This window comes from Phyllostomus hastatus, unplaced genomic scaffold (genome assembly GCF_019186645.2).
Source record: "Phyllostomus hastatus isolate PE091 unplaced genomic scaffold, TTU_PhHast_1.1 phas_contig_57, whole genome shotgun sequence".
NCBI lineage: Eukaryota > Metazoa > Chordata > Mammalia > Chiroptera > Phyllostomidae > Phyllostomus > Phyllostomus hastatus.
The window spans coordinates 3,720,413-3,745,460 of record NW_025333912.1 but is presented as its reverse complement, the minus strand read 5'-3'; the positions used below and the strand labels follow the sequence as shown (position 1 = coordinate 3,745,460).

General features: G+C 37.8%; 2 protein-coding genes and 1 pseudogene across 5 annotated transcripts in view; all 3 read left to right on the top strand.

Annotated features, from left to right (window-relative positions):
* MPP4 (MAGUK p55 scaffold protein 4) overlaps window positions 1-3,414 on the top strand; it is a 42,727-nt gene extending 39,313 nt beyond the window's left edge. The window contains exons 20-21 of the mRNA XM_045847562.1: window positions 434-568; window positions 2,870-3,414. Of these exons, the coding sequence (XP_045703518.1) occupies window positions 434-568; window positions 2,870-3,061 (327 nt within the window). The 3' untranslated portion in view covers window positions 3,062-3,414. The remainder of the gene's footprint in view (window positions 1-433; window positions 569-2,869) is intronic.
* A 659-nt stretch (window positions 3,415-4,073) lies between these two features.
* TMEM237 (transmembrane protein 237) lies at window positions 4,074-21,264 on the top strand. Of its 4 annotated transcripts, none has more exons than XM_045847608.1 (13): window positions 4,074-4,272; window positions 6,228-6,259; window positions 6,856-6,866; window positions 7,917-7,973; window positions 10,147-10,284; window positions 11,573-11,690; window positions 12,671-12,828; window positions 14,704-14,827; window positions 15,070-15,261; window positions 16,548-16,621; window positions 17,247-17,340; window positions 18,352-18,473; window positions 20,632-21,264. In XM_045847608.1, exons 1-13 carry the CDS (start codon window positions 4,234-4,236, stop codon window positions 20,697-20,699), a joined length of 1,227 nt encoding a protein of 408 aa, XP_045703564.1. In that variant the 5' UTR covers window positions 4,074-4,233; the 3' UTR covers window positions 20,700-21,264. The 4 variants fall into 4 exon arrangements, with proteins under 4 accessions (XP_045703564.1, XP_045703563.1, XP_045703565.1 ...); XM_045847607.1 differs by having other exon boundaries at window positions 4,074-4,942; XM_045847610.1 differs by lacking the exon at window positions 4,074-4,272 and adding an exon at window positions 4,944-4,994.
* A 383-nt stretch (window positions 21,265-21,647) lies between these two features.
* LOC123824451 lies at window positions 21,648-22,802 on the top strand (annotated as a pseudogene).
* Window positions 22,803-25,048: the final 2,246 nt, after the last annotated feature.

Here is a 25,048-nt window from a genome sequence, read left to right as displayed (position 1 = left end):
GCATAATCAATAAAATATACTTTAAAAAAAGAGAATCAGGGGACAATAAGCTTGTTCTTACTTGGGTCAAAACTGGTTTCGGTGTGAAGAGTTCAGTGGTATCGATGGCAAGAGGTGACCGACCCACCATGTGAGTCTGCCTTGGCCTTTGTCCTGTGAGATCATATATAGAATCCTATTCTCAAATTTCAGTAAGGGTGTCATGGCTAGTAAGAGGAAGAGTCAGGATTTGTAGTAAGTTTTGATTCTAAAACCCCATCTCTTAATTATTAAAATTTTTTTTAGAGGTGAGAACTTAAGGGTACACGAGAATATACTCTGGCTAAAAATAATTACTAATTTCTGGTGTTAGAAATTTGGCAAACATTCATGTTGACTCTAGGAAATTATTTTGACTTCTGTTTTGAAATGTGCACTTAATTTTTCTGTGTAGGATATTCAAGTGGCTCGAACCCATGAACTGAAGCCCTATGTCATATTTATAAAGCCATCTAACATGAGTTGTATGAAAAGATCTAGGAAAAATGCCAAGATCATAACAGACTACTTTGTGGACATGAAGTTCAAGGTAAGACACAGAAGAAATGGATAAATGCACTTTTTCTCCTAGTCAAAAATCACTCTATTGTTTCCTCAGTGTCCCTTTGTTATGGGATATAATTTGTTTCTAATGAATAATGCCTTTATAATTTATTTTCTCTGGATACAACTTATAAATATTAAAATAAAGTTTAATAACTGCTATAATGCTACTCTTATTTTTTCCTTCTCTTTGGGTGGTCTAGCTCTAAAATAAGACCCTCAAACCACAGTTTGCAGACCCACACAGAAACTGGGTGTGTACAAGCCTGAAATTTGTATTTAAAATGAATTACTTTGCAAAAAAATTTGAGAATTTACTTTTAAAATGCTTTGGTGGCCCTGAGCAGTGTGGCTTAGTTGGTTGGTCATCGTCCCACACAGCAAAAGGCCTCCCGGTCAATTCCCGGTCAGGGCACATGCCTGGGTTGCATGGTTCCTGGTCAGGGCATTTACAAGAATGACTACCTGATGTTTCTGTCTCTCTCTTTCTCCCTCCTTTACCCTTTCTCTAAAAACAAATAACAAAATCTTTAAAAAGAATAAAAATGCATTAGTGAATATACCTATCTGATCTGTAATTTGAGGTATCTTTATACATATTTCTAAACATAAAACATTTTATTAATGATGATGCTAATAACAGAGGGGCCAAGCCAGGTGGAATTAATCAGAGAACTCTTCCTAAAATAGTTTTATATGTATATTTTTTCATTAAATTCACTTTAAATATTTTAAGTCATAACATATATTCAACAAGGTGTATAAATCATAAGTGTACCCCTCAATGAATTTTTACACCCAGATAACCATTGCCTTAAGATATTACATCCATTTATTTTTTGTATGTGTGGTAAAGAAACTAAATAAACCACATAACATAAAACACAAAACTTACCATCTCAACCATTTGTAAGTATATAAGTCAGTAGTTTTAAGTATATTCACATTGTGAAAAATACCTCCAGAACTTTTTTCTCATCAAAATAAAAATTTTGTCACACTTGAAATGTGACAAATTTGCATCCTATCTGTGCATAGGGGCCCTGCCAACCTCTGTATCTTTCCAGTTTTAGCATGTGTGTTGCTACAGTGAGCATGAGATACCTTTGACCCTTTATTACTTTTAATCTTCATATTTTTTGATGATTGCTCTATGAAAGTCTGATTCTCCAATTTGCATTTCAGAGACTGGAGTCCATGGATATATTTTCTGAGTCTGAGTCTATGGGCATTTAAATTAAAATTATATTCTCATGTCTATGGCAATCTAAACTAATTAACAAAATTACTTTTGGATCATGAGTATGGATACCTCGTAAAGGAGTATTGCCACAAGATTTCAGTGCCTACATTTATTTATGGTTGCATTGGCAACAAGTTGTACTGTTGTAAATACTATAGTACATATAATAGTATTGTAGTATTATAAAATACTATTGTAGTAATCGTTATGGACAAATAAGAAAATAACAGCATAGATTTAATTCATTAGTGCTAAGTGAAGGCCAGATGACCTTCCCTGAATGAACATTTAACAATAGTAGAAATAGACAATATTACAGGTAAATTAAGTCATCATGAAGTAAAGTATAATCTAGGTATACCAACCTCAATAGAACATGTCATACCATTCTCATGTTAAAAGTGACCATTTTATATCTGCAAAATATTGCCATTCTTATCAATTATATTCTATTTTAATGTTCACTTGAAATTTATGTTTGCCCTGACTGGTGTGGCTCAGTGGATTGAGCACTGGCCTCTGAACCAAAGGGTCACAGGTTTGATTCCCAGTCAGGGCACATGCCTGGATTGCAGGCCAGGTCCCCAGTAGGGGGCACATGAGAAGCAACCACACACTGATGTTTCTCTCCCTCTCTTTCTCCTTCCCTTTCCCTCCATCTAAAAATAAATAAAATCTTTTTTAAAAATTATGTTTAAGTTTTATGTATATTTAAGTAGTAAAATTTTTTTGGTTTTATGTTGTATATATATGGTTTGAGAGCTTCAAGTGTTTAGATAATAGGATAAGATAACATCATCCAGATGGGAAGTTGAGAGGATTGGTCTGTCTACAAACCATTACTTAATTTTGTAAAACCTTGACCAGGGAGACATATGTAAGACTAAAGATAGAAATATAGGTTTTGTGATTTAAAAGAGGATATTTATTTGACCTAATTTTTAAATAAATAGTTTGAAAGTGGATGTAACAGCATAAACTGCATATTATTTCTACTTGTCTCATTAAGTTTGTGGTATTTGTATTTTTCTGCTTCTCCTGAAGGATGAAGATCTGCAAGAGATAGAGGATTTAGCCCAAAAAATGGAGACTCAGTTTGGCCAGTTTTTTGATCACGTGATTATCAATGACAACCTGCAAGATGCATGTGCCCAGTTGTTGTCTGCAGTTCAGAAGGCTCAGGAGGAGCCTCAGTGGGTACCAGCAACATGGGTTTCTTCTGGTACTGAGTCTTAAGGGCTTCTGCTTCATGTTGGAGTCTTAACAATGTTCATCTGTTACAGAGCTCTGGAATAGCTGCAATCTAAAACAGCACTATATGCCCTATTATAATGTATGCAACTTTAAAAGTCCCACAGTTTATTAATTAATCTTACTTGAAAAAAATATTTGCATTGTATGGTTATGCAGAATTACCTATTTGCCTTTTAGGGGGAAAAAACTTGTTTTCCTTTACTTTTACAGCATTTGGCAGAATATGAACAAGGTCAAGTCACTTAGTTTGAGAACCTTTCATTGATTTCATATAGTCTTTGTACGACTCAGATAAAAAGAGCTTTCCTAAATAAAATAAGTAATATTTAATTTCAGAAACTGTTTTACCTCATGAAACTTGTTTTATGAAAATGATTTATAAAAATTGCTTACTTGACTACTTCAGCAAGATGTGGTTTAATACACATAATTCACATCTAACATCAAAATCCGAACACACCGCACTACCCTTATCATTTTACACATCAGGCTACAAGAAAAAAAAGTATTCTTCTGATCAGAGCTGTAGCAAATCATTAATTTTCCTGAAAATCGATATCTACTCTTATGCCTAAATTAGGACAGGGCAATGAATTTTAGCCCTAGAGACCAGTATCTGAGCAAAGCACAAGATGAGGCTGTTACTTCAAGAAGTCTTGTTTTTCCTCCTTAGGACTGGGACTTCCAGTCCCTTCCTGCCCCTTGCATCTACTGCATTTTCTCCATATCCACGCCATCCCGCACCCTTTACTATAAAATAGAGGACATGCTTCAAAATATTTGTAGTTTCTTACTAAAGTGAATATTATCTTTCTTTAAAAAAAATCAAACAAAACGAAAATTAAGTCATTTTCAGTGAAACTTTGTGAGGCCAGACCTGATTTTATGTTGTGCTTGAGAAAAAGGTTTTCCAAGGGGTAAGAAATTGGAGAAAAATCAACACCGCGCCCCCCCACCCCCCGCCGCTTCTGAATTGTAACTTAGTCCTCGGAAACCTGGGAACTCCGGGCAGGGCGGAGGCAGGCGGAGACTCAGTCCCGGGGACCGTGGCCCAGTTCGGAGCCGCAAAGTCCCCGCCTCCTGCGAGTCTCGGAGACCGCGGCGTCGCGGGGCCCGCGGCGGTTGCGCGGAGGAAGGCCAGCGGGGAGAGCGCCATGAGGGACCACTCTGGGCTTCCACTGGAGGGCCACCCGGTGAGCGGCGAGCGGCGTGTACCACGAAGTAGTGGCCGGGTAGGAGGGTGCAGCTCTAACGCGGCAGCTATCCCTGGGGCGGGGCCGACGCTAGCGCGCTGGGATCGGAAGGGGAGAGGCTGGCTGGTGGACTTGAGCTAAGACCCCATTCGGCGCCAACGGAGTTGGATTCTAGCCAAGGCTGTAAATTCATCCCAAAGCGGAGACCCGAACTTCGCAGCCAGGCGTGAAGTTTCCCTGGCCCGGTGGTGCTTGTTGCCATGACAACGCCTCCTCTCACCGTCGCCCCGGCCCCTGCTAGTTCCCAGCTGCCAGCGAGGCAATTCTGACTGACTCCTCCCGGAGGGCATTTGCCCGCCCGCGAAAGAGATCGCTTTTTGCCAGCGGAGACTTTTAATCTTGGTCTTCTCTCACGTTTATCGAACAAATCACTTGGGAAACCATGGAGAAAACCGTGATACTACCCCACTCCTTCTGGAGTCTCCCCTTCCAGACTCCTAGCCACGACTCCGACGCCCCTTTTCCTCTTGGGGCAGAACTAAAGGCCAAGCCGAGAGTGGGTGTTCCCCCTCGCTCGCAACGCACTGAGAGGGGGCTGGGGGCTGCGGGCCGCGGGGCCCCGGCGGCGCAGCCCGATGACGCATTGCGCCTGCGCGCGGGGCTAGCCCAGGTGGGTTTGGTCGCTCCCGGGGAGTTTGGAAAGAATGGGAAAGAAGCAGGTGGTAAGCGAGCTTTAATTACTTTTAAGTTATGTGGATTTTGTGTTCCGTTGAACCGTTCTACTTCCGAGAGGTTTAAAGTTTGGGTCTTTGGATGGGTGGTTGGCGATTTTTGCGGGACTTTTGAAATGTGGAATTGGGTGAACTGAGCCTTGCGTAGAACGCTGTTCATAGCATCTTTAGAACAAAAGCACTGTCATGTAACTATCGTACGTTCCTTGTTGCAATTTTGGTTACAGGATAGTGTTAAGGCAGCCTGCCTTGCCTTCATCTTGTAGCATTTATATTAATACACAGTTTAAAGGAATGGATTGCTAAATGGGAAAGCTGCAGAACTACAAGAATGTCTAAATTTTAACCCTTTTGAATTAGTATCTCTGCAAGCAGCATGAGATACTTGGAACATTAAGCTAATTTCTAAGCATTATTGTTAGTGTTTTATTTTGGAAGATTCCAGAATACTTCTTAACTATACTCTCACTGAACTGCAAACACAACTCTTCTTATTCATGTGAAGTGCGGCAAGAGTCTCCCCCTCCCCCGATTCTTTCTGTTTTGAAATGCATTCTTCATCCTGTATTCAGAGCGATCTTTTCAAAAAGTATGTTACTGTGTGGCTTAGAACCTCCATTGGCTTCCTACTGAATTAAAACAAATTCTAGATTCCTTCCCTCCGTCTTCCAGGCCCTTATTAATTTGGCCTCTGCCTACCTACCTCTCCTTGGGAACTGCTGCAGCCTTACTCCTTTTACCTGGAACACTCTAAATCTATTCTCCCCTAAAGGCTTTTGTATTTGCTTCCCTTTGTTAAAAATGTAGGCTCTTTTTAAAAATCAGTTTTCAGTTCAGATATCTGAGAGAGACTTTTCCTAACTAAAGTAGAAGCCTGCATCCTCCCCCATTTATTACTATATATATATATTTTTTTCAACTACTAGAATGTAAAGTTTCATGAAAGCAGGATCCTTTGTTGTGTTCATTAATGTATCCTCATTAATGTATCCCATTAATGTAAGTGCTTAGAAAAGGGCCGGGCCTGTAGATAAAAAGGCACACAGAAAGGAAGGAATTTTATATGAAATTTAGAATAGGTAGACAACATTTAAATATTGCCCATTCGAATCTCATCAGTACCTCCTGGATTTCACTGATGAACAGGGTAATCACAAGATCCGAACTATCTGATGTAAAGATGCTCTAGGCTTTTACTTACAAGTAATTTTCTTTTCTCCATAGCGTCCTCCACGAGCCCTTCCACCTGTGCCAAGGTAAAAGTAATTTACAGTAATTTTATCATTTTTTCAAATGCAAAATGAATATAAAGTGAAAAATTGACTACCATTGCAAAACTAAATACTTCAGAAAAGACTTCTTGAAATTTTTAGTAAAAGCCTTCTTAACAGTTTAAAGGTGAAAAATCCCTGAATCATTAGGATGACAGTTATAGTTAAATGTTCAGTTTCAAAGCCGAATGTCAGAATAATGGATCCATTCTGAATGTTTGTCTTGTTTGTCAGAATTCTGACCTTTTGTTAGCTAGGATAGTTCCCTCTGAGTTTAAGCTGATTTTAATGAGTGACAAAGTAAGAGTTCTTAATCTGTTTAATCCACTTTATTCATAGGTAGTAAGAAATATGTACATGTAGATTCAGAAAATATTGGGGTTTTTATTTGCAGTCTTATTTAAAAAGATTATTTGTAAATAAACTAATTTGTAAACTAGCAGACTTTGTGTGAAAGCTAATTCTATTTTAGATTTGTAATTATTTGTAAGTCAGTTTTCAGTCTGACAATATAATAGATTTCTAATTAATAGAGTTTTTTTTGTCTTTGCCCTGTTAAATTTGGTCGGTGTCGTGTAAAGTGATACTAAAGGTGAGTTAGTTCACTGTTAATGTAAAACTTTCTAAATGTAGTATTTGATGTTTAAAAATTTAATTTATTAATGTTTCTCTTAAAATTGAATATGAATGGTGTAATTTATAATACTGTAATATCTTTTTATCTTAATAATCTATGGCTGCCTTTTTTTTTTTAAGATTTTTAAAATTTATTTTTAGAGAGGGAAGGGAGGGAGAAAGAGAGAGAGAGAGAAACATCAATGTGCGGTTGCTGGGGGTTATAGCCTGCAGCCCAGGCATGTGCCCTGGCTGGGAATCGAACCTGCGACACTTTGGTTCGCAGCCTGCGCTCAATCCACTGAGCTACACCAGCCAGGGCTGGCTGCCTGTTTTAAATGATGGTTAATAAATAACACTGATATATGGTTGATATCTAACCTTAATAATATGATAAAAGTATAAAAGCACTCATCCTTGAATAGAGTCCCCCAGGTCATAATTCTTGGCTAGTCTGTAGTTCTGTCTTAGATATTGCATCTTCCTTTGTCTCTTTTAGTCTGGATAGACTGGATTATACTACACTAACCCTCAAATCTCAGTGACTTAATATCATGCAGGGTTATTTCTGGTTAGTGCAAAACAAAGTCCATTGTGGCAACAAATCAGGGTGTTTGCCTGTTCCTACCTCTTCACTAATGATGGCATTGATTCCGTCTACTTCCAGCTGTGGTTCTGCATCTTAACATGAGGTCTCCCCAGTTGCCACACCAGTGGAAGAGAAAGCTGGAGGGTTTCTCACTGGTTCTTTCAATGCTTTGGCCTCCAAATGACATAGATCACCTCTCTCACAGCCTGCTGGCCAGAACCAATCATAGGCCACACCTAAGAGCTAGGGGGATGGGAAGTGTGGGGGATCGGATGACTATTTGGTGAGCACACTTTGTATGTCACAGTTTCTAACTGTGTCAAAGTCTCTTTGACTTTTTTCATTTTCTTGCCTTCTTCCCCTATTAAAAGTTCCCATTTGGCTGTTCCCTGCATAGGATTTTAGGCAGTCTTTTCTGTTGTTCTTTTTGTTTTATAGATGATATTCCACTTGGTCGTCCTAAGAAAAAGAAGCCAAGAACAAAAGCCCCGCTAGGTAAGAAGTTGTTCTTTGCTGCATGGAATCATGAGGTTTTCCAGGACTTCAGGCACAATAAACATCACAGATCGAGGAGAGACAAGTCACTGCTGCCTTAAGGATAGAATCAGGGTCACTTTGAAGCAAAGAGGTTCCTGATGGTGTGAGGGACAGGGCAGTGAGCAGCCTGAAGAGAGTCTAGAAGGATTCATAAAATAAAGGGTTGTGCCACCAACACTCTTACTTCTACTGCAGTCTTGGACTCTTAGAAGCCTTCTATCCCTGGAAGAACATTAAGTTGTCTTAAGCTATGGTTGGTTTCAGACCCTTGAGTGGGATACTGGATGTAGAGTCACAGGTTCTTGGGTATGTCATTTTAGTCAGAGAATCTCTGTGTTAGAGCACGAGTCTGGAGGCGGGACCTTGCCATCCAGGTATTAAGCTCCAGTAATGTGCAAGTTCTGTGAACTCCTTTTCGTTTGAGTTACCCACTAATGATCCTGGATGTTCTGTCAGTAACTCTGACTCGCTCATTCAGGATTCATCACCTTCAACAATAAATCAATTTTTACTTCTCACAAATTTCTGTTAATGGAACCCACCACTCTCCAGTCACTCAGGCTGGAAATCTCAGGGTCGCCTCTCACTGGTCCCTTCACTCTACTTGTTGCTTCTACTTGCTTACATCTTCTGTGGCATCTTTTATGTCTCTTTCCCCTTTCATTTTCACTGTCACAACTAGGTAGTTTAGCTCTAACCTTACACTGTTAGACCTTAGCTATCCTCTTCTAACTTTAGCTGTCATGGTAGCCTCCAATATTGTGCTTCTAGCTTTCTTTCACTCTCGTTGGTCCTGTCTCCACAGCTGGATGAGCTTAAAGCTCATAGCTGATCAGACCTTACACTTGGTCAGAAACTTACTTTGGCTTACCATTGATTTCCTAACAAATGGAGGAATAAATGGAGAAAAATAAAGAAATAGAGATGGATGCATAGAAAGAGAAAAAGACATAAACATAGATAAAAAAGAAAAGAGGTGCAAAGAGACTTAGATTCACAAAGATACTGAAATGCTAGGTTCTAGAAATGCACTCACCATTAAATATAGACATGTACATCTGGACTTAGGAAGGTTCCAGGTGGAGGATGCAACAAAGACAAGAGTTTGGAGCAGAGATGCTGCTCTGTCTCGGCTGCCAGCACTTTTTTTTTGGTAAAAGTCAGTGCCCTAGATATAAAAGGATATGTTGCTAGGTTATTAAAACTGTTCATTTTGATTATTTCAGTTTTTCACTGCTATAGTTTTGCTCTAATTCTAAAATGGTGGTAGGGAAGAAGAGCTGTTTTCATAGGATGGGTTGCTAGCAGTAAAATAGTAGAGAAAGGACATGTGCATTAATAATATGATAAGATTATGCTAAATTGCCTTCAAGGAAGCTTTAGTTATTTATTGCCATCAACAGTTTGAGTGTCACATTCACTAAATCCTTGACAACATTGGACAATATCAATCTTTTAAAATTTTTTGTCAGTTTAATGGGCAAAATGTGTTTATTTTAGTTTTCATTTGTCTGAATACTAATGAGTTTAAGCATATATTTGTTTATTAATACATTTATATTTCTTTTGTGAAGAACATGGGCATGGAAATGTAGTCAAGTAAAACTCAGATCTGCCAAAATGTGTCAGAATCTGTTCAAAGACTTGATGAGGGGAGAGATTGAAATGAATGACCAAATGAAGAGATTTATGAATTATCTGTTAACTCCAGTTGTCCATGATGATGTTATCATGTGTTAATTTCGTAATGAAGTACTCAACTATATAAAGGCTAATAATTTATAAGGATAAGACAAATAAGAGAATTCTCTATGGTAACAGTTTCCGTTATGTTTCTACTTTGTTGAAAATTTTGAAGCAAATTCTCCACCTCTCCTTCTTTTGTTCTTCGTCCCAGCTCCTACCCCTTTTTCTTCTTCATTTTCCCTTGCTCCCTCATTTATTTCCTTTCTCACTTAAAACCTGAAGTTACAGGTGAGGAAGAAGGAAATCAAGATTTGGGGCATAATCAGTTCTATAGGAGAAGGAGTGATTATATGGGAAACCTTCCAGTTCCTTCTTTTTCCTTCTTCTGAAGACTCAGTGATCTCCGCTCAAGTTATCCCATTTTTTCCACTCTGTATTTCTGTAGCAAGTGCTTCTTTGGAAGGCCTTGTTCAGACTGCTGTTCATAGGCCACCTGAGAGCAGTGAGCCACCACTTAAAGAACCCAAAGAGCATGTAGAAGCTCCTGTTCCAAGAAGACAGAAGAAGACAAGGCTACCTCTTGGTATGTAAAAACAAGGGTAGGTTGTGAAAGCAGTTGTGATTTTGGGTGTATTATTAAAAACCTGTCCCTATTTTTTTCCACCCATATTCATTTTTTTCTTTCTTGCTTAAAATTTTTATCACTAGAGTAACGCTAATGCAGTAAGTTAAGAACACTTTAGAGTATCTCTTTTGATAATATGTGTGTAGATTTTAAGGGAAGTGGTACAAATTCAGGACTAAAATAGAAAGATTAGATCTTGATGTGTGTAAGAATTTAGTGTATATTGAAATGAACATTCATTTGAGATTAGTGGAGAATGGTTGGGTTCTCTATTAACAATGATATTATAAGGCAATAGCCAACATTTGTTGAGTTTTGCTATGTCCCAGGCACTGTTCACAAGGTAAACAATACTGTATCATTTATTTTGCCTATCAAATTGGCAATGCTTTTTAAAACTTACAAAATCCAAAAGTGTTGATGATAAATGGGAACACTCATATGCTGCTGCTAAGAATATAAATTGGTATAGCCTGTTTGAATTTGTAGGAATAGAAGTAACTACAATAGCTATAGTAATTAAAGGATGTTAACTGCAATATTATTTATAAGAGTAGAAACTAGTAATACCAAGCATTTAACAATGTGATCCTGGCTAAATAAAACATTTTATTCATTTAATAGAAACCAAGTAACCATAAACAGGATTGTTAAGGTGATACAGTAACATGGAAAACCATTAGTAATATATTGTTGAGTCAAAAACAAAGGCTATAAAAGAGTATGTATAGAGGATCCCATTTTGTAAAATATGTTGTATTAATTTTTAAGGCTCCATAACAGATTACTAGAAACTGGGTGACTTAAAACAACAGAAATTTAGCCTCTGACAGTCCTGGAGGATAGAAGTTCAAAAGCAAGGTGCGCACAGGGTCATGCTCCCGCCGGAGGCTCTAAGAAAGAATGTATCCTTGCCTCTTCTACCTTCGGTGGTTCTTCGCAGTCCTTGGCTTATGACAGCATAACGTCTCTCTGTGCCTCCTGTTCTCACATTGTTCCACGTGTGTCTCTGTTGAATCATGCAGTGTTTTTCCATATTTTTTTTGCCATTGCAGTTTCAAATCTTGTGTTTTGTGTTTAAAGGTGTAAAATTTTAAAAATAAATGTGTAAGACGCTAAAAAAATTATTTGTCCAATTAAATTTTTTAAGGTTCTTTTGTATTACAAAACTCTTGTACATTGCTTTTCTTTTTACATTATAGTAATTTGAAAATTTACTCTTTTTTTTTTTTTTTTTTTTTTTCAGAATTGGAGACTGCCTTTGTCCAGAAGACATCTAGTCCACCTTTATTACGAAATGAAAATGGTATCGATGGGGAGCCAGCTGAGGAGCCAGTCATTCAAAAACTTCGCAGGAAGACGAAGTAAGAATTTACTATATCTTCTAAATATTCTTCAGGGACACTCTGATGCTTGATTTGGAGCTCCCCAACAAAAGTTTCTGATTAGGTCTTACAAATACTTATAGTTGTATATCTCTAAGTTAAGTAGTATTACAAAAATATTAGTTAAACCAGTTTAATGATAAATTTGAAAAGTGTAAACCACTGAGCAAAGTAAAATATTGTACTTAAATAAGAATTCTTAGGAACTGTCTCTAAAAAAGGAATAACACAGCCCTGGCTGGTGTAGCTCAGTGGATTGAGCGCAGGCTGGGAACCAAAGTGTCGCAGGTTCGATTCCCAGCCAGGGCACATGCCTGGGATGCAGGCCATGACCCCCAGCAACCGCACACTGATGTTTCTCTCTCTCTCTTTCTCCCTCCCTTTCCTCTCTAAAAATAAATAAATAAAATCTTTAAAATATATATATTTTCTGTTTTCTAAAGCATAATATTTTGAGAGCTGAAAGGAGCCTCAGAGATCATCTTTATTAATAAAATAGGTGATTATAATTTATTTTCCCATGTTAACAAAATTCAAATTATGACTATTTCAGCAACAAGTAAAAATGTGTATTTTAGCATGGGGAATTGGGTCAGATAAATAGAATGAATACTTTAAAGAAGTACACTGGAAGTTATATAACACTATTATTTGAATTTAGAAATGACCCTATACTTAGTAATTGGTATCTATATGAAATGATATAATTTTAAGTCTGAAAAGAACCTTACAAATCTAGTTTAGTCACTTCATTGTCGAGAGGAGAAAACTGAGGCCCACAGAAATATAGGTGACTTGCTGCACATGACGGTTAATAACTGATCTGTTTGAGTAAAATCCAGATTTTTCCACTCGAAGTCCAGGGCTCTTTTCATTCTACTAGCAGGTACCTCTTTATGTAAGTCTGTAAAAATTCAGTAATCATCCATTTTTTTTTTTTACATTCTCCCTGATTACAGGAAAACACAGCCAGCAGAATTGCAGTATGCCAATGAGCTGGGAGTGGAAGATGAAGACATAATTACTGATGAACAGAGTAGTCCAGAACAGCAGTCTGTGTTCACTGCACCCACTGGCATTAGCCAGCCTGTAGGCAAAGTGTTTGTGGAAAAAAGCCGTAAGTGGTTCATTGCTTTGGAACATGATCACTTTAAGAAGTACGCTAGGATATCACTTGACCTAGGATTTATACTTCTGGAAATCTGAATTAAGGAAATAAGCAAAAGCAAGGACAAAAATTTATACACAATGCTAATCATCACACTGTAATTCATGAGAACAAAAACTGGAAATTACCTAAATATGAAAGAACCTAGGCATAATTTCAGTAAGGTATGCTGTATGTATACAATAAAATTTGCATCATTAAAAATAATATTTAGGGAGAATTTTACATTTTGTGGAGTCTAATAAAAAATAAATATGCACACACATATACTTTGATCTCAACTATAGAATGCACAGGACAAAAGAAGGAAATGCCAAAATATTAATCCTGGTTGTTGTATAATTTCTGGGTTACAGGATTTTGGGTAATTTAAAAAATCTCTTATCGTCTGCCCATTTTTTTATTCTTTGTTTTACTTTAGTAGTTTTGTGCAGTTGGTAGTGGTGTAGGTGGTGGGTCAGACAATGATATAAATGCTATAATTAAAAACAAATGAGAGAACATACATGATCATATTGCCGTATTAAATAAGAAGTACAACATTATAGCCATAAATTCGTTTGGACAACAGTTCTGATGTTACGTAGCATGTACTGGTTGTAAAACTGCACTTGCACTGTTTTAAGAAAAGCTTACTGAAGCATGATCATGCCACATGCTCCTCCCGTAGATGTGCTGTGTGCTGTGAATGTCCTGTGTGCTGTGAATATCCTGCCTGAAGAACTCATCTGAAACAAAACTTAGGCCTAGAAATTTACAATTTAGATTTTATGTAAGTTGTGTTAAAATTGTGGTTCTGTAGTATCCCATCTGAGGGACCTTTGCCAGCGAGAAACCTGTGAGCTAGAGAGGCTAACTGACTTACCCGGGGTCCCACAGTTGATTAGTGCAGAACTGGAACTCAGGCTTTCATGACTTCTAGTCACGTGCTTCTACTAGCATACCATGCAGCCATTTAATTTACTTCAAGCTGTTATCAAGCATAATCACTCAGTCGTTTTTATTCTTGCCTCCCTTAGCACAGAAACGTCCTTACTGAGAGTAACTGACCATAAGAAATATGAGTTGTCTGTCCAGAAGTTGTCTTTGCATAGGGAAAATTATATGATGCCCCTCTGCCTGTTCTCCAAAATATGTGGCAGCCAGGGTTGGCAAGCATGGTTGAAACGGACCTTGCTGCCACCTGAGGTCCATTTGTGGGGTGGTAGATATATGAGGAGAGGCCTCCTTGCTAACAGTGAAAGGGTGAAGCTCCGCTTATGCAGTGTTGCAGTGCTGACACTTGAACTGATACTTTTTGCAGGAATCCTCTTAAAACAAGTTTATGAAACAACCCATTTCCTTTCTGTCATCACAGAGTACCATGTACATACACTGGTATCTTTCCCTAAGAAATGTAAAGTGTTTTCAAATGTTGACTTGCCTTTATTTGGTTGACATTTGAACATTAGTACTTCTAAAATCTATAAATTAGAATATTTTAGACTTTGTCATGTTAAAGGTTGCTAGACTTTTTTTTTTCAGTTGGAAGTTCATTATTGTATTTCATTAAATAGAATCGGTTTCCAAAACTGTTACTTCAATATCATTTTGGTTTGAGTAGAAAGCACACAGACATTGTTTATTTTTCTTAAAGATGAAAAAAGTGCTGTGTTTAAGCACCTGAAAGTAAAGAGCATTTTGAAATAAGGACTGAGTCAGGGAGGATTTTTAGAAAAACAGCAAAATTTCATATTCCATCTAAGGATTCTTAAGTATGGAATAATAAAAAAAGGCTGTCAGGGTTCTCTTTTGTTAACTAGTAATTGTGTAATGTGTTCCTAGGGCGATTCCAGGCCACCGACCGTTCAGAGTTGATCAAGACCACAGAAAACATAGATGTGACCCTGGACGCGAAGCCTTCCTGGACGACCAGAGATGTTGCACTCTCAGTGCACCGGGCTTTCAGGTGGCTGCTTTTGCTGGACTTTTCTTAAAACAAATATTCCATATATATATATATTTTTTTTTAATTTAAAGTGTTGATTGTTCAACACTGGTTAATAATCTACCTTCTGTGTATTAAAAAGAAAAGGCATGTTTTTGGTTTTTATGAAGTGGTGAATTTTACCCATAGGAGTAAAATCTTAAAATATTTTAGCTTTTTACTTCAGTAATTCATGTATAATAATAAAACCCTTTTCCATTCAGGATGGTTGGTCTCTTTTCTCATGGTTTCTTGGCTGGCTGTGCTGTGTGGAATATTATTGTGATATATGCTCTAGCAGGAAGTCAGCTTTCTAACCTCTCCAACCTTCTGCAACAATACAAGACCTTAGCATATCCATTCCAGAGTCTTCTCTACTTGCTTTTGGCTCTAAGTACAATTTCAGCTTTTGACAGGTAAGACTGAGGTGACTATAGGTCCCACTAACTTTTCTTCAGGAGGAAATGTTGAGCAACATCTGTCACTGACTATGACAGTTTTCAAAACAGAATTATAGAGCCCTGGCTGGCGTAGCTCAATGGATTGAGTGTGGGCTGCAACCCAAAGCATCACAGCTTTGATTCCCAGTCAGGGCACATGCCTGGGTTGCAGGCCACGGCCCCCAGCAACTGCACATTGATGTTTCTCTCTCTCTCTTTCTCCCTCCTTTCCCTCTCTAAAAAGAAAGAAAGAAATAAATAAAACAAAACGGAATTATAGGATATTCATTTTATTTGACTTACTTTTAGGCCAGTCTGTTTTTGTTATTTTGGGAGGTTGGGAGTGGTTATACTGTAAAAGAAAAAAAATAATCAAAGTCTTAACTCATTTCAGCATCAACTCTAAGTTCAAAATTTCTTCCAAATATAATCAACTCAAAAAGTCCCAGATAAGAGATATTAGATTCAGGTAATCTAAATCACCTGAATCAGGTACAGATAAGAGTTTGGATATTGTATCAGTCTCTTAGGATTACTATAACAAATACAACAAACTGAGTGGCTTAAAACAATACCAATTTATTCTCTCAGAACTGGAGGCTAAGTCTGAAATCAAAGGGTCAGCAAGGTTCATACCATTACAGAAGGCTCCAAGAAAGTCTGTTCCATGCTTCTCTCCTAGCTTCCAGTGGTTGCTGGCAGTCATTGGTGTTCCTTGGCTCAAAGATGCATCACTCCAGTCTCTGCCTCTCTTGTCACATGGCAGTCTTCCCTGTGTATCTTTGTGTCTGGGCCTCCTCTCTCTTTTTTTAATCCTCATCTGAGGATATGGTTTTTATTTACTTTAGAGAGAGAGGGAGGCTGAGAGAAACAGAGAGAGAAACATCAATTAGTCGTCTTCCACACACCCTGACTCAGGATCAAACCCATAACCCAGGCATGTGCCTTGACCGGGAATTGAACCTATAACCTTTTGTTGTGTGAGATGATGCTCCAATCAGCTGAGCCACCCAGCCAGGGCAATGTGTCTCTTCTCTTATGAGGACACCAGCCATATTGGATTATGGTCTATTCTAATGGCCTCATCTAAACTTGATCACATCTGTAAAGACCCAATTTCCAAGTAAACTGTAGCTACCTAAGGCTTAGTAAGAGAAAATAAATGTAGTAGCATTAGACTAGAGAAGGAAACACTAAAGAGAATACAGTTTTGTAAGAAGTTTACAGTTGGCACTGTGACAAGAGACTTTTGTATGTTCTAGGATTGACTTTGCCAAAACATCAGTAGCAATCCGAAATTTTCTTGCTCTGGATCCAACAGCTTTAGCCTCTTTCTGTGAGTAAATAGTTTAATTTGATGTTATACTTGAGTTACATTGTAATTTTGAACATGGAAAAGTTTAATTTTATTTTTTAAAAGATTTTATATTACTGCTATCTATAAACATAGATGTTCAGTAGAATTTGTATTAAAAAACATGTTAAGCATAATTTCAATTAAATTATTTTTCAATAGAGGTTGAACTAAATAGCTTAAAAGTTAATTTCTTCTGTATTAAATAATATTTAACTTTTGTATTTTCTACTTGACATTAAACAGATTGAGCTGGCAATAGCATTTCAGTAATAAATAATACTTTTTATCTTTTGGATAATTTGGAATACATTTTAAGTTATGAAAATATTAATAAAACTAGTTTTAGGACCTTGAGTCAGTTACTTAATTTCTTAAAAAATCTTCTAGGTTCTAGTCAGTTCTAATAAAATAGTGAGCACCTCAAAAGACCATTTTGTGTTCTTGAAAAATAATCCAGCCTGTTGAAATTGATCAAATGAATTACTTTTATATCATCATTCCCTAAAGTATAGATTATTTTTCTTCCTTAAAGTAATCCATACATTCAAAATAAACTTGGCTGTTAAAAATACATTATTAGTAACTTCATTTATCTTTTTCTCAGTGTACTTTACTGCTCTCATACTATCTCTGAGTCAGCAAATGACAAGTGACAGAATACACCTTTACACACCTTCTTCTGTTAATGGTAGTCTCTGGTAAGATCCACAGTAGCATTGGCAATTGTTGATGGTAATAACAGTGATAATGGGAGTAATGATGGTGATAGCACTGATAATGGGAGTAATGATGGTGATAGCACTGATAATGGGAGTAATGATGGTGATAGCACTGATAATGGGAGTAATGATGGTAATAACGGTGGTAATGGGAGTAACAACAGTGATAATGGGAGTAATAGTGGTGATAACAGTGGTAATGGGAGTAATAACACTGATAATGGCAGTAATGATGGCAATAACAGTGATAATGTAATAGATATATGTAAGAGTAGAAGGATTAGAATGGTATCATTATTTATAAAAAATAATAAAGGCCCTGTTTTTGTCTCCAAAATTGTGGCAAGAAAATATCTATTCCTTTGGTTAATGGATTGTTACAAACACTTACAAATCTGTTTTAAGTCTCTTTAAGCTATGGTTTTAAAATATGTCATTACACAATGAACTGGAAGAACCCTGTACCCTTACCCCCAATCCGGAGCCTAATACCCAAGAATAGTGATGACAGTGAGTAGCTGGGAGAGAGCAGGAAAACCAGGCAGTGCTAGAAACAGAGCAGACGAGGGAGTGCCAACCTAGACACTAAAAGGAGGCTGAGATTCCAGTTTGCAAAACTCAGAGGGGCAGTCTTTTTTGAGAGAGTGACTAAAAGCATGAGGTAAAGAGAGAAAGGAAAGATACTTCATGAAGGGTAGGTAACAACGTAGTTGGGAGGTAAACTTACAAAAATTTTTGGCAACACTGAATTTCCATTTATATCTGTACAAAGCACATCTGTTTAGAATTCCATAATAACCTTTGGACCTTTGTTCTCATGATATATATTCATAATATATATGGTGAATTTTATAGGGTATCATTTTATTTCACTCTTATATCCCTGTAGATGAGGACTGCCATGTTTTTAAAGTTTATTAAATGGATATATTTAGATATGTGAACAAAAATAATGACATTAATTAATAATGAGTATTTCTGCATCTTTAGGGAAGCAGGAGCTGAGGAACAGGTTCTCCAGCCATGGATCGTGGTGAACCTAGTGGTGGCCATTCTGGTTGGATTATCTTGGCTTTTTTTGTCCTATAGGCCAGGCATGGATCTTAGTGAAGGTATGAAAGAACAAATAGCCCTGGCTGGTGTGGCTCAGTGGATTGAGTTCTGATCTGTGAACCAAAGGGTCCTCAGTTTGATTCCTAGTCAGGGCACATGCCTGGGTTGCAGGCCAGGTCCCCAGTAGGGGATGCACACGAGAAACAACCACACATTGATGTTTCTCTCCCTCTCTTTATCTCTCCCCCTCTACTCTAAAAATAAATAAATAAATAAATAAATTTTAAAAGGAACAAATAGTATGAACATACAATGAAATCTTCTATAATGATTTTAGAAATTTTTTAATGGCTATAGCTTATAATATTGTCATAGCAAAGACATAGTTAAAATAACACAAAAACAGTGACAGTAAAGTGGTGAAACAGAATATCAAGAGAAACAGGGAGGAGTGTCTAGGAGGGTGGGAATCTCAAAGCACTGGATGAGGGCCTTCTGTGGCCCTAGTGCATACTTAGGAGGGGTTTTTTTGGAACTCTTCGAGAATTTTATACAACATCCTTGTCCTTCATTTCTCCTATTCTCCAATCAGAGTATCTCTTTATTTTATTTAGCTTTATTTTTTATTACAGTTTACTTTCAATATTATTTTGTATTAGTTGCAGGTGTACAGCACAGTGGTCAGTCTTATACTTCACAAGGTCAAAATACCTTTAAATTTGAAATAAATCATGCTTCGTTTACATAGCCTGTCAAATGCATATTAGAGTGAATTATTCTTACCTCTTTTTCTACTCTTAACCTTTCCTTTCTAATAAAATGTTTAGTTATCTTACCTTGAGTGTGCCCAGTGAAGTGAGATTTACTGATCTCTAGTTCCCAGACTCCTTCTGGAACCCCTGAAGGACAGGAGCCATGTTAACAAACCGCTAGTCCTTCGGCACCGCTTTAGGGACTGCTAGCTGTTTGTAGTGTAAGTTGTAGTTCATTGGCAGATGTTCCACGATTACACACTCAAATCTCTGTGATAGTTTCTGGACTTTGATTATTACTATGTTCTTGATTATTAAACATTCTGAGCATTTAACTGCAATTTGATCATCTGATTACAAACTGTCTGAAAAGTCTTAGAACTGAAACTTTTCCTAGCATTTCCAGTTGTAAAAAATCACGACAAAAAATGTAATCTTGTATTTTCATTTATGAATGTACCTTTTGGTATCATTCTTATGTTGCTTCACTAAATATCCTGTTGCTTTATTTCTTTTGATATATGTAAAGTATTTTTAAAAATCTTATTAGGGTTTATGTATTTTGCTGTTTTCTTTCACTCAGTATAGTTTTTAGTCATTCAAATATATTTTTCATTGAATACTTACATCAGAAAATTTTATTAGGTTCCTGAGGTTTTCTTTTTTAATATTTCTTGGTATTTTAGTAAGTTATATATATGCTAAGTAATAGTTTAAATGTAGAAATGTCAACTAATAACATTCTACACTGTAGTTGGGATTGAGCTGGCTTATGCAGTATTCAGTCTAAATCACAAAGTGTGTGTTACTTACAAAATACTTACTGAATCCTGCCCTCTTTTAGGGCCATGGGAATTATATAACATTTTATTTTCCATGAGGATAAAAAGTAAATATAAAATGGGAATGCTAATACCTCCCTCATAGGATCATTATGGTGATTAAATGAGATAACACATTTAAGATATCCTGGCAAACACCTCACTTGTTAGTTCCAGGCCCTCCCTCTATATCTGTGCCCTACATTTTAGGTTGTCACGACCATTGTAGAATTAGACATTTCAGCTGTGTGACGATCCTGTGTTCTCCTAGTGACTTAAATTTCCTGGTGGGCGTTATTCTGTTATTTCCATTATATATTGTTTTATTTTCCAGGGGTTAACAGTACTTAAAACTTGAAATTCTTTATTTTTACCTTTTGGGAAATTTTAAATGCAAAATTTGTACATTTGTGAGCTCACCTGTTAAATCAGATCTTACTATCAAGAATTCTTGTACTTGAGGATTTTCTATTGTTATATTATTTTCTAATATATATGTCAATATGTCATATTTTATAAGATATATATCAATATGTCATATATTATGTCAATATTTAAAAGGATCTTTAATAATTAAACTAAAAAAGTCTTTTTGAGGTACTGGGAAACCATTTTAAATATGATCTGTTCATCTCCTCTTCCAGAGTTGTTGTTCTCCTCTGATGTGGAAGAATCTCCTGGTAAAGATAAAGGGATCAAAGCCTCTTCCTAGTGCCTGCTCACCTTCAGAGGAATGATAACCCAGTATTGAGAATTTTTCTCATTCTTGCTTTTAAATGTATTTTTGTAAGATATGTACAGGTGTGTTTGGAATTGATTTTTTTTATTATATAATACTGAAAAGATTCTCAAGATTATGGAAAATGTTGAAATTGTATCTGTAATTTATACCCATTCATTTCAACAGCATTATTATCTTAATGACAAAGGAGATAATGAGCTAGAAACCAGTAGGTGAAAGTGTTTATTTCCTGTTCTCTCAAATTAAGTGCATTTATAATCATTAGCTTAAAAAGCACTAGTACAGAAAAAGCCATAATTTCAGTGTTACAAAAGATGTATCAGGTTTAAATATAAATTTAGGGAATAGGGAAGAAGGGGGAAAAAAAGACCTTTATTATTTATTTTTGATGTCTCCTTTCTGAATTAATTGAAATACTAAATTTGTCTTTTTTGAAATGGACTTAATGGTTGTATATCATGTAATAAGCATAATGTAATATAATTTAGTTTGAAAGATGCTCATTTTATGGCTAATAAAAAGAAAATATATCTTTTTCATTGGAAAAGTCTTTTAACTGAAAAAGTTTACTTCCCTTAAAACCTGTATCACTGGTTCCCATAGCTGGTTGCACATCAGAATCGTTTAGGGAGCTTTAAAAACACAGTATAGCAAAAGAGAAGCTGAGTAGGCCAAGAGCTCAGGGAAATAAAGGAGAGGCAAAGTGAACTTGTTGAACTAATAATCAATTGACTTCTGACAAGAAATATGAGTAGAAATTCACTGTGTCTATTATTAAGCTCTTTGTCAAAGAGAGCTTTGGTTCTTGAAATTCACTCTTGATGTGGGTCCTGCACTGGAAAAGGTTTCTTCAGAGCTGTATCCAGTGGTGCCTCAACTGACATGAAACCCTAGAACTGAAGATAATAATGCGACTCTATGGGAGAAGGTGTCTCAAAGGCTCTGGAGTGCATCAATAAAACTTGGGCCAGCCCTGAGTAGCAAGCAACTGAATGTTGTAGCAAAGAAGAGGGTTGAGAAATTGATGATAGAGAGGGATGGCTCTGAGAATAGGTCTGAATTTGGTGTAAGCATCATAGTAGGAGTATTTTGCTGTCTGTAAGGCTGGAGTTGCTGAAAAGGGAATTTCCCCTGCTGTCACCAAACTGTGAATCCACTGGCATCCTGCCAGTTCCAACTTTCACTGTGATCACCGATGGTCTTCATGCTGGCAGCAAGCTGGCAATGCAAGAGTTCATGATGCCCCTTGTCAGCAGACTTCAAGGAAGCCATGCTCATTAGAGCTGAGGCTTACCACACCTGGACAATGTCATCAAGGAGAAATATGAGAAAACCAATGTAGGGGATTGCGGTAGGCATAATAATGTCTTCCAAAACTGTCCATGTTCCAATTCTTGGAACCTTACAATGGCAAAAGGGATTTTGCAGATGTGATTAAGGTTCTGAATCTTGAAATAGGGAAATTATCTTGTATTGTATGGTGGGCCCGGTGTAAACACATGAGTCCCTAAAAACAAACTTCCATTGTCATATGATGATGGAAGAAGGGTCAGAGAGTTGTGATGCTGATTGCTTTGAAGAAAGAGGAGGGGGCCACAAGCCAAGGAGTGCGGGTGACCTCTAGAAGCTGAGAACAGCCTTTGGCTGACAGCCAGCAAGGAAATGGGTATGAGCTCCATCCTACATCTTTAAGGAATTGAATTCTGCCAACATGCCTAAAGGAAACAGACCCTCCCCTAGGACTCTCAGAAAGGAACTCAGCCCTGCTGACACCTTGGTTTCAGCCTGGTGAGACTGGTGTCAGATTTTTGACATACAGAACTGTAAGATAGCAAATGAGTGTTGTTTAAGCTGCAATTTGTGGTAATTTGTTGTGGCAGCAATAGAAAATTAATATAGGCTTCAAGGGGGTTTTGCTCCCAACATTTTGGAAAAGAGAGAAGCTCTGGAGCTGCTGTGAATGCCATTGGGAAAGCTGGCTACATTGATAATACTGTAACTAGTGTAGGCATAGTTGCCTTTGAGTTTTTCAAGTCTTGGCAGTATGATTTGGACTTTAAATCTCCTGAGTAGCTGGTGGATCTGCATACATCTTCATCAGGAACATCCAGTAATATCTATCAAAAAACCTTTGGCCATGATGATGGGGAAAGTTGGAAGAAGTTCATTGCTAATGTATATTTCCATGATTGGCTCAAAATCATAATTTTCCTCACCTTTCTCCTCTCATCAAGTGTGGGTAGAGTGATATGCTTAGAAGAGCTTCTTAGGTGTCAACAGACAAGATCCTCAGTGGGTTTTTAATTTTTTTAGGGTGCAAAATAAAGTGCTCAATAATTAATAAAGTGTTCAATAATTAATACCTACCCCCCCACCCTACTCCCCCCAAACAGAACAAAACATATATAGGCCCCTGGGCCCCATCCCCAGAGATTCAGATCCAATAGAGCTGAGGTGGTGCCTGGAAAACTACCTTTTAGAAAGATACCCCAGGTGATTGTGATACAGCTAAGTAGACTAGCTGGCATTTGGGACCTCTGGCCTATTTGCAATCTATTATGAAATATAAAGCTTGGATTGAAATAGATGACTTAATCTTGGTCAAATTGCTAGGTCTGTGTGAAGATAAAAACAAACAAAAAAGCAAAACATGGTACCTGCCTTCTAGAAGCTCATAATCTAGTCAGAAGACAGGTATGGGAATTGAAGAATCTAGGAAAGTATTGTAGTTATAAATTGAATCATAGGGAGTGTACTCTTTGGAAATTAGCTTTTTCTACTCAGCATAATTCCCTGGGGATTCATTGAGGGGACAGTGTGAGGAAGTAGCGATTGATATTCTAAGTCTCGCAGAAAGAACTGGTGCAGCTGGGAGGACTTATGATGGGTTAGGGGTCAGACTAGAAAACGAACCCGGTTGATTGACCACTGTGCTTGAGGAGCCTGGCTGCCCACCAGTAAGGGAAACTGAAATGACCCTCCCAGGTCGCTAAGCTCACACGCCCCTGAAGGGAGCCCTGGACAGGAGGCTGACCTACACGTGCGCGTCACGCAGTATTGTACGAGGGTTCGTGGGGGGTTGGAGGCGGGGAGAGCGCGGGAAAAGACCTGAGAGGGCTGCGCCTGCGCAGTAGCCAGCTGTCGGTTAGGCGCAGACTCTCCCGGCAGAGGATGGAGGGAAGGATCCTCCCCAACAGATGACTAAGGTTTCCAACACAGCTGATAACCACGGCCTTGCTCACGGACCCCGCACTCAGAGGAGTTCCCATACTTCCCTGGAAACCACGCACATCAGAGTTTTCTTCAGTTGGTAACTTCCAGGAGTCGGCAATACCTCGGGCCTGCCGGGGGACAGAACCAAGGAGGGTAAAGGGCAGCGCCTGGTGGATGTGAGTGCCCCCCCCCCGCCCCCCAGGGGAGCCTGTCCACTACCCGACCCCCCAGAGGGACAGGGAAGGACAAAGGGGTCAGTGTAGGCAAATGGGAGGGAGGGAGACCTGTCCGAAATTGGGAGGTGGCAATACCTGGGAAAGATTTTGACAATTATTTAACTTATCAGAGCCTCGTTTTATTAACTATTAAATAAATACGGTAACTGCCTACCTTACTTTTGCGGTATCTGAAGAACCAAAAGAGATAATGATATAAAGTGCTTAACAATGCAAAGCACACAGTAGAGTCGATAAATGTTAGCTGCTGTCCTCATCATCATCACTGAGATTTCATTTCTGTGGCCAAAGCGCTGAACTCCAGACACTTTAGTTACCCTTGTTTTCAGTACCTGGGGTTCTTTTCTTTTTCCAAATAAATGTCCTAACATCATTTTTTTAAAAAATTCATCTTTGCCCAAATGACTGAAGATGTCACCTTTACACTAAGTTATCATATGTATTTTTTTTTCCTGGGCTTTCTATCTGTTCCACTGGTCTGTTTATCAATTTCTGTGTATTATTACATCAGTATAACATAGTATACAATATAAACTGTGCCTTGCTTCTTTATGCTTTTACATTTGTTTCTCCCATTTAGGCTCCTCTCCTACTTCTTAATTTTTCACTTCTTCAAACTCGCTTGAAGTATCATCATCTCCTTCCCCAACACTCTCTACCCAACCTCCGTCTTTGCCTTGTGTTTCTGACATAGTTCGTAGGCATTCTGAATGGGGCTTGGTACTGGAATCTTACCCCCTGTTCCTCTTTAGCTCCTCTTTGTGACCATCAGTATTTTTGAGAAAGGAGGCAATCAGATGAGGAAGTAAGTCTCAGTTTTATCCAAGGCTTTCTGGTAATGAGTCTAAACTGAAAACTATTAGGCTGTCA

What these genes read in the sequence shown, in the direction of transcription:
- TMEM237 (XM_045847607.1), top strand. Translation starts at nt 4,715, where the DNA reads ATGGAGAAAACCGTGATACTACCCCACTCCTTCTGGAGTCTCCCCTTC. An exon ending in AAACTTCGCAGGAAGACGAA is followed by an intron (nt 11,691 to 12,670) that starts GTAAGAATTTAC and finishes CCCTGATTACAG; the next exon opens with GAAAACACAGCCAGCAGAAT. An exon ending in AGTGTTTGTGGAAAAAAGCC is followed by an intron (nt 12,829 to 14,703) that starts GTAAGTGGTTCA and finishes ATGTGTTCCTAG; the next exon opens with GGCGATTCCAGGCCACCGAC.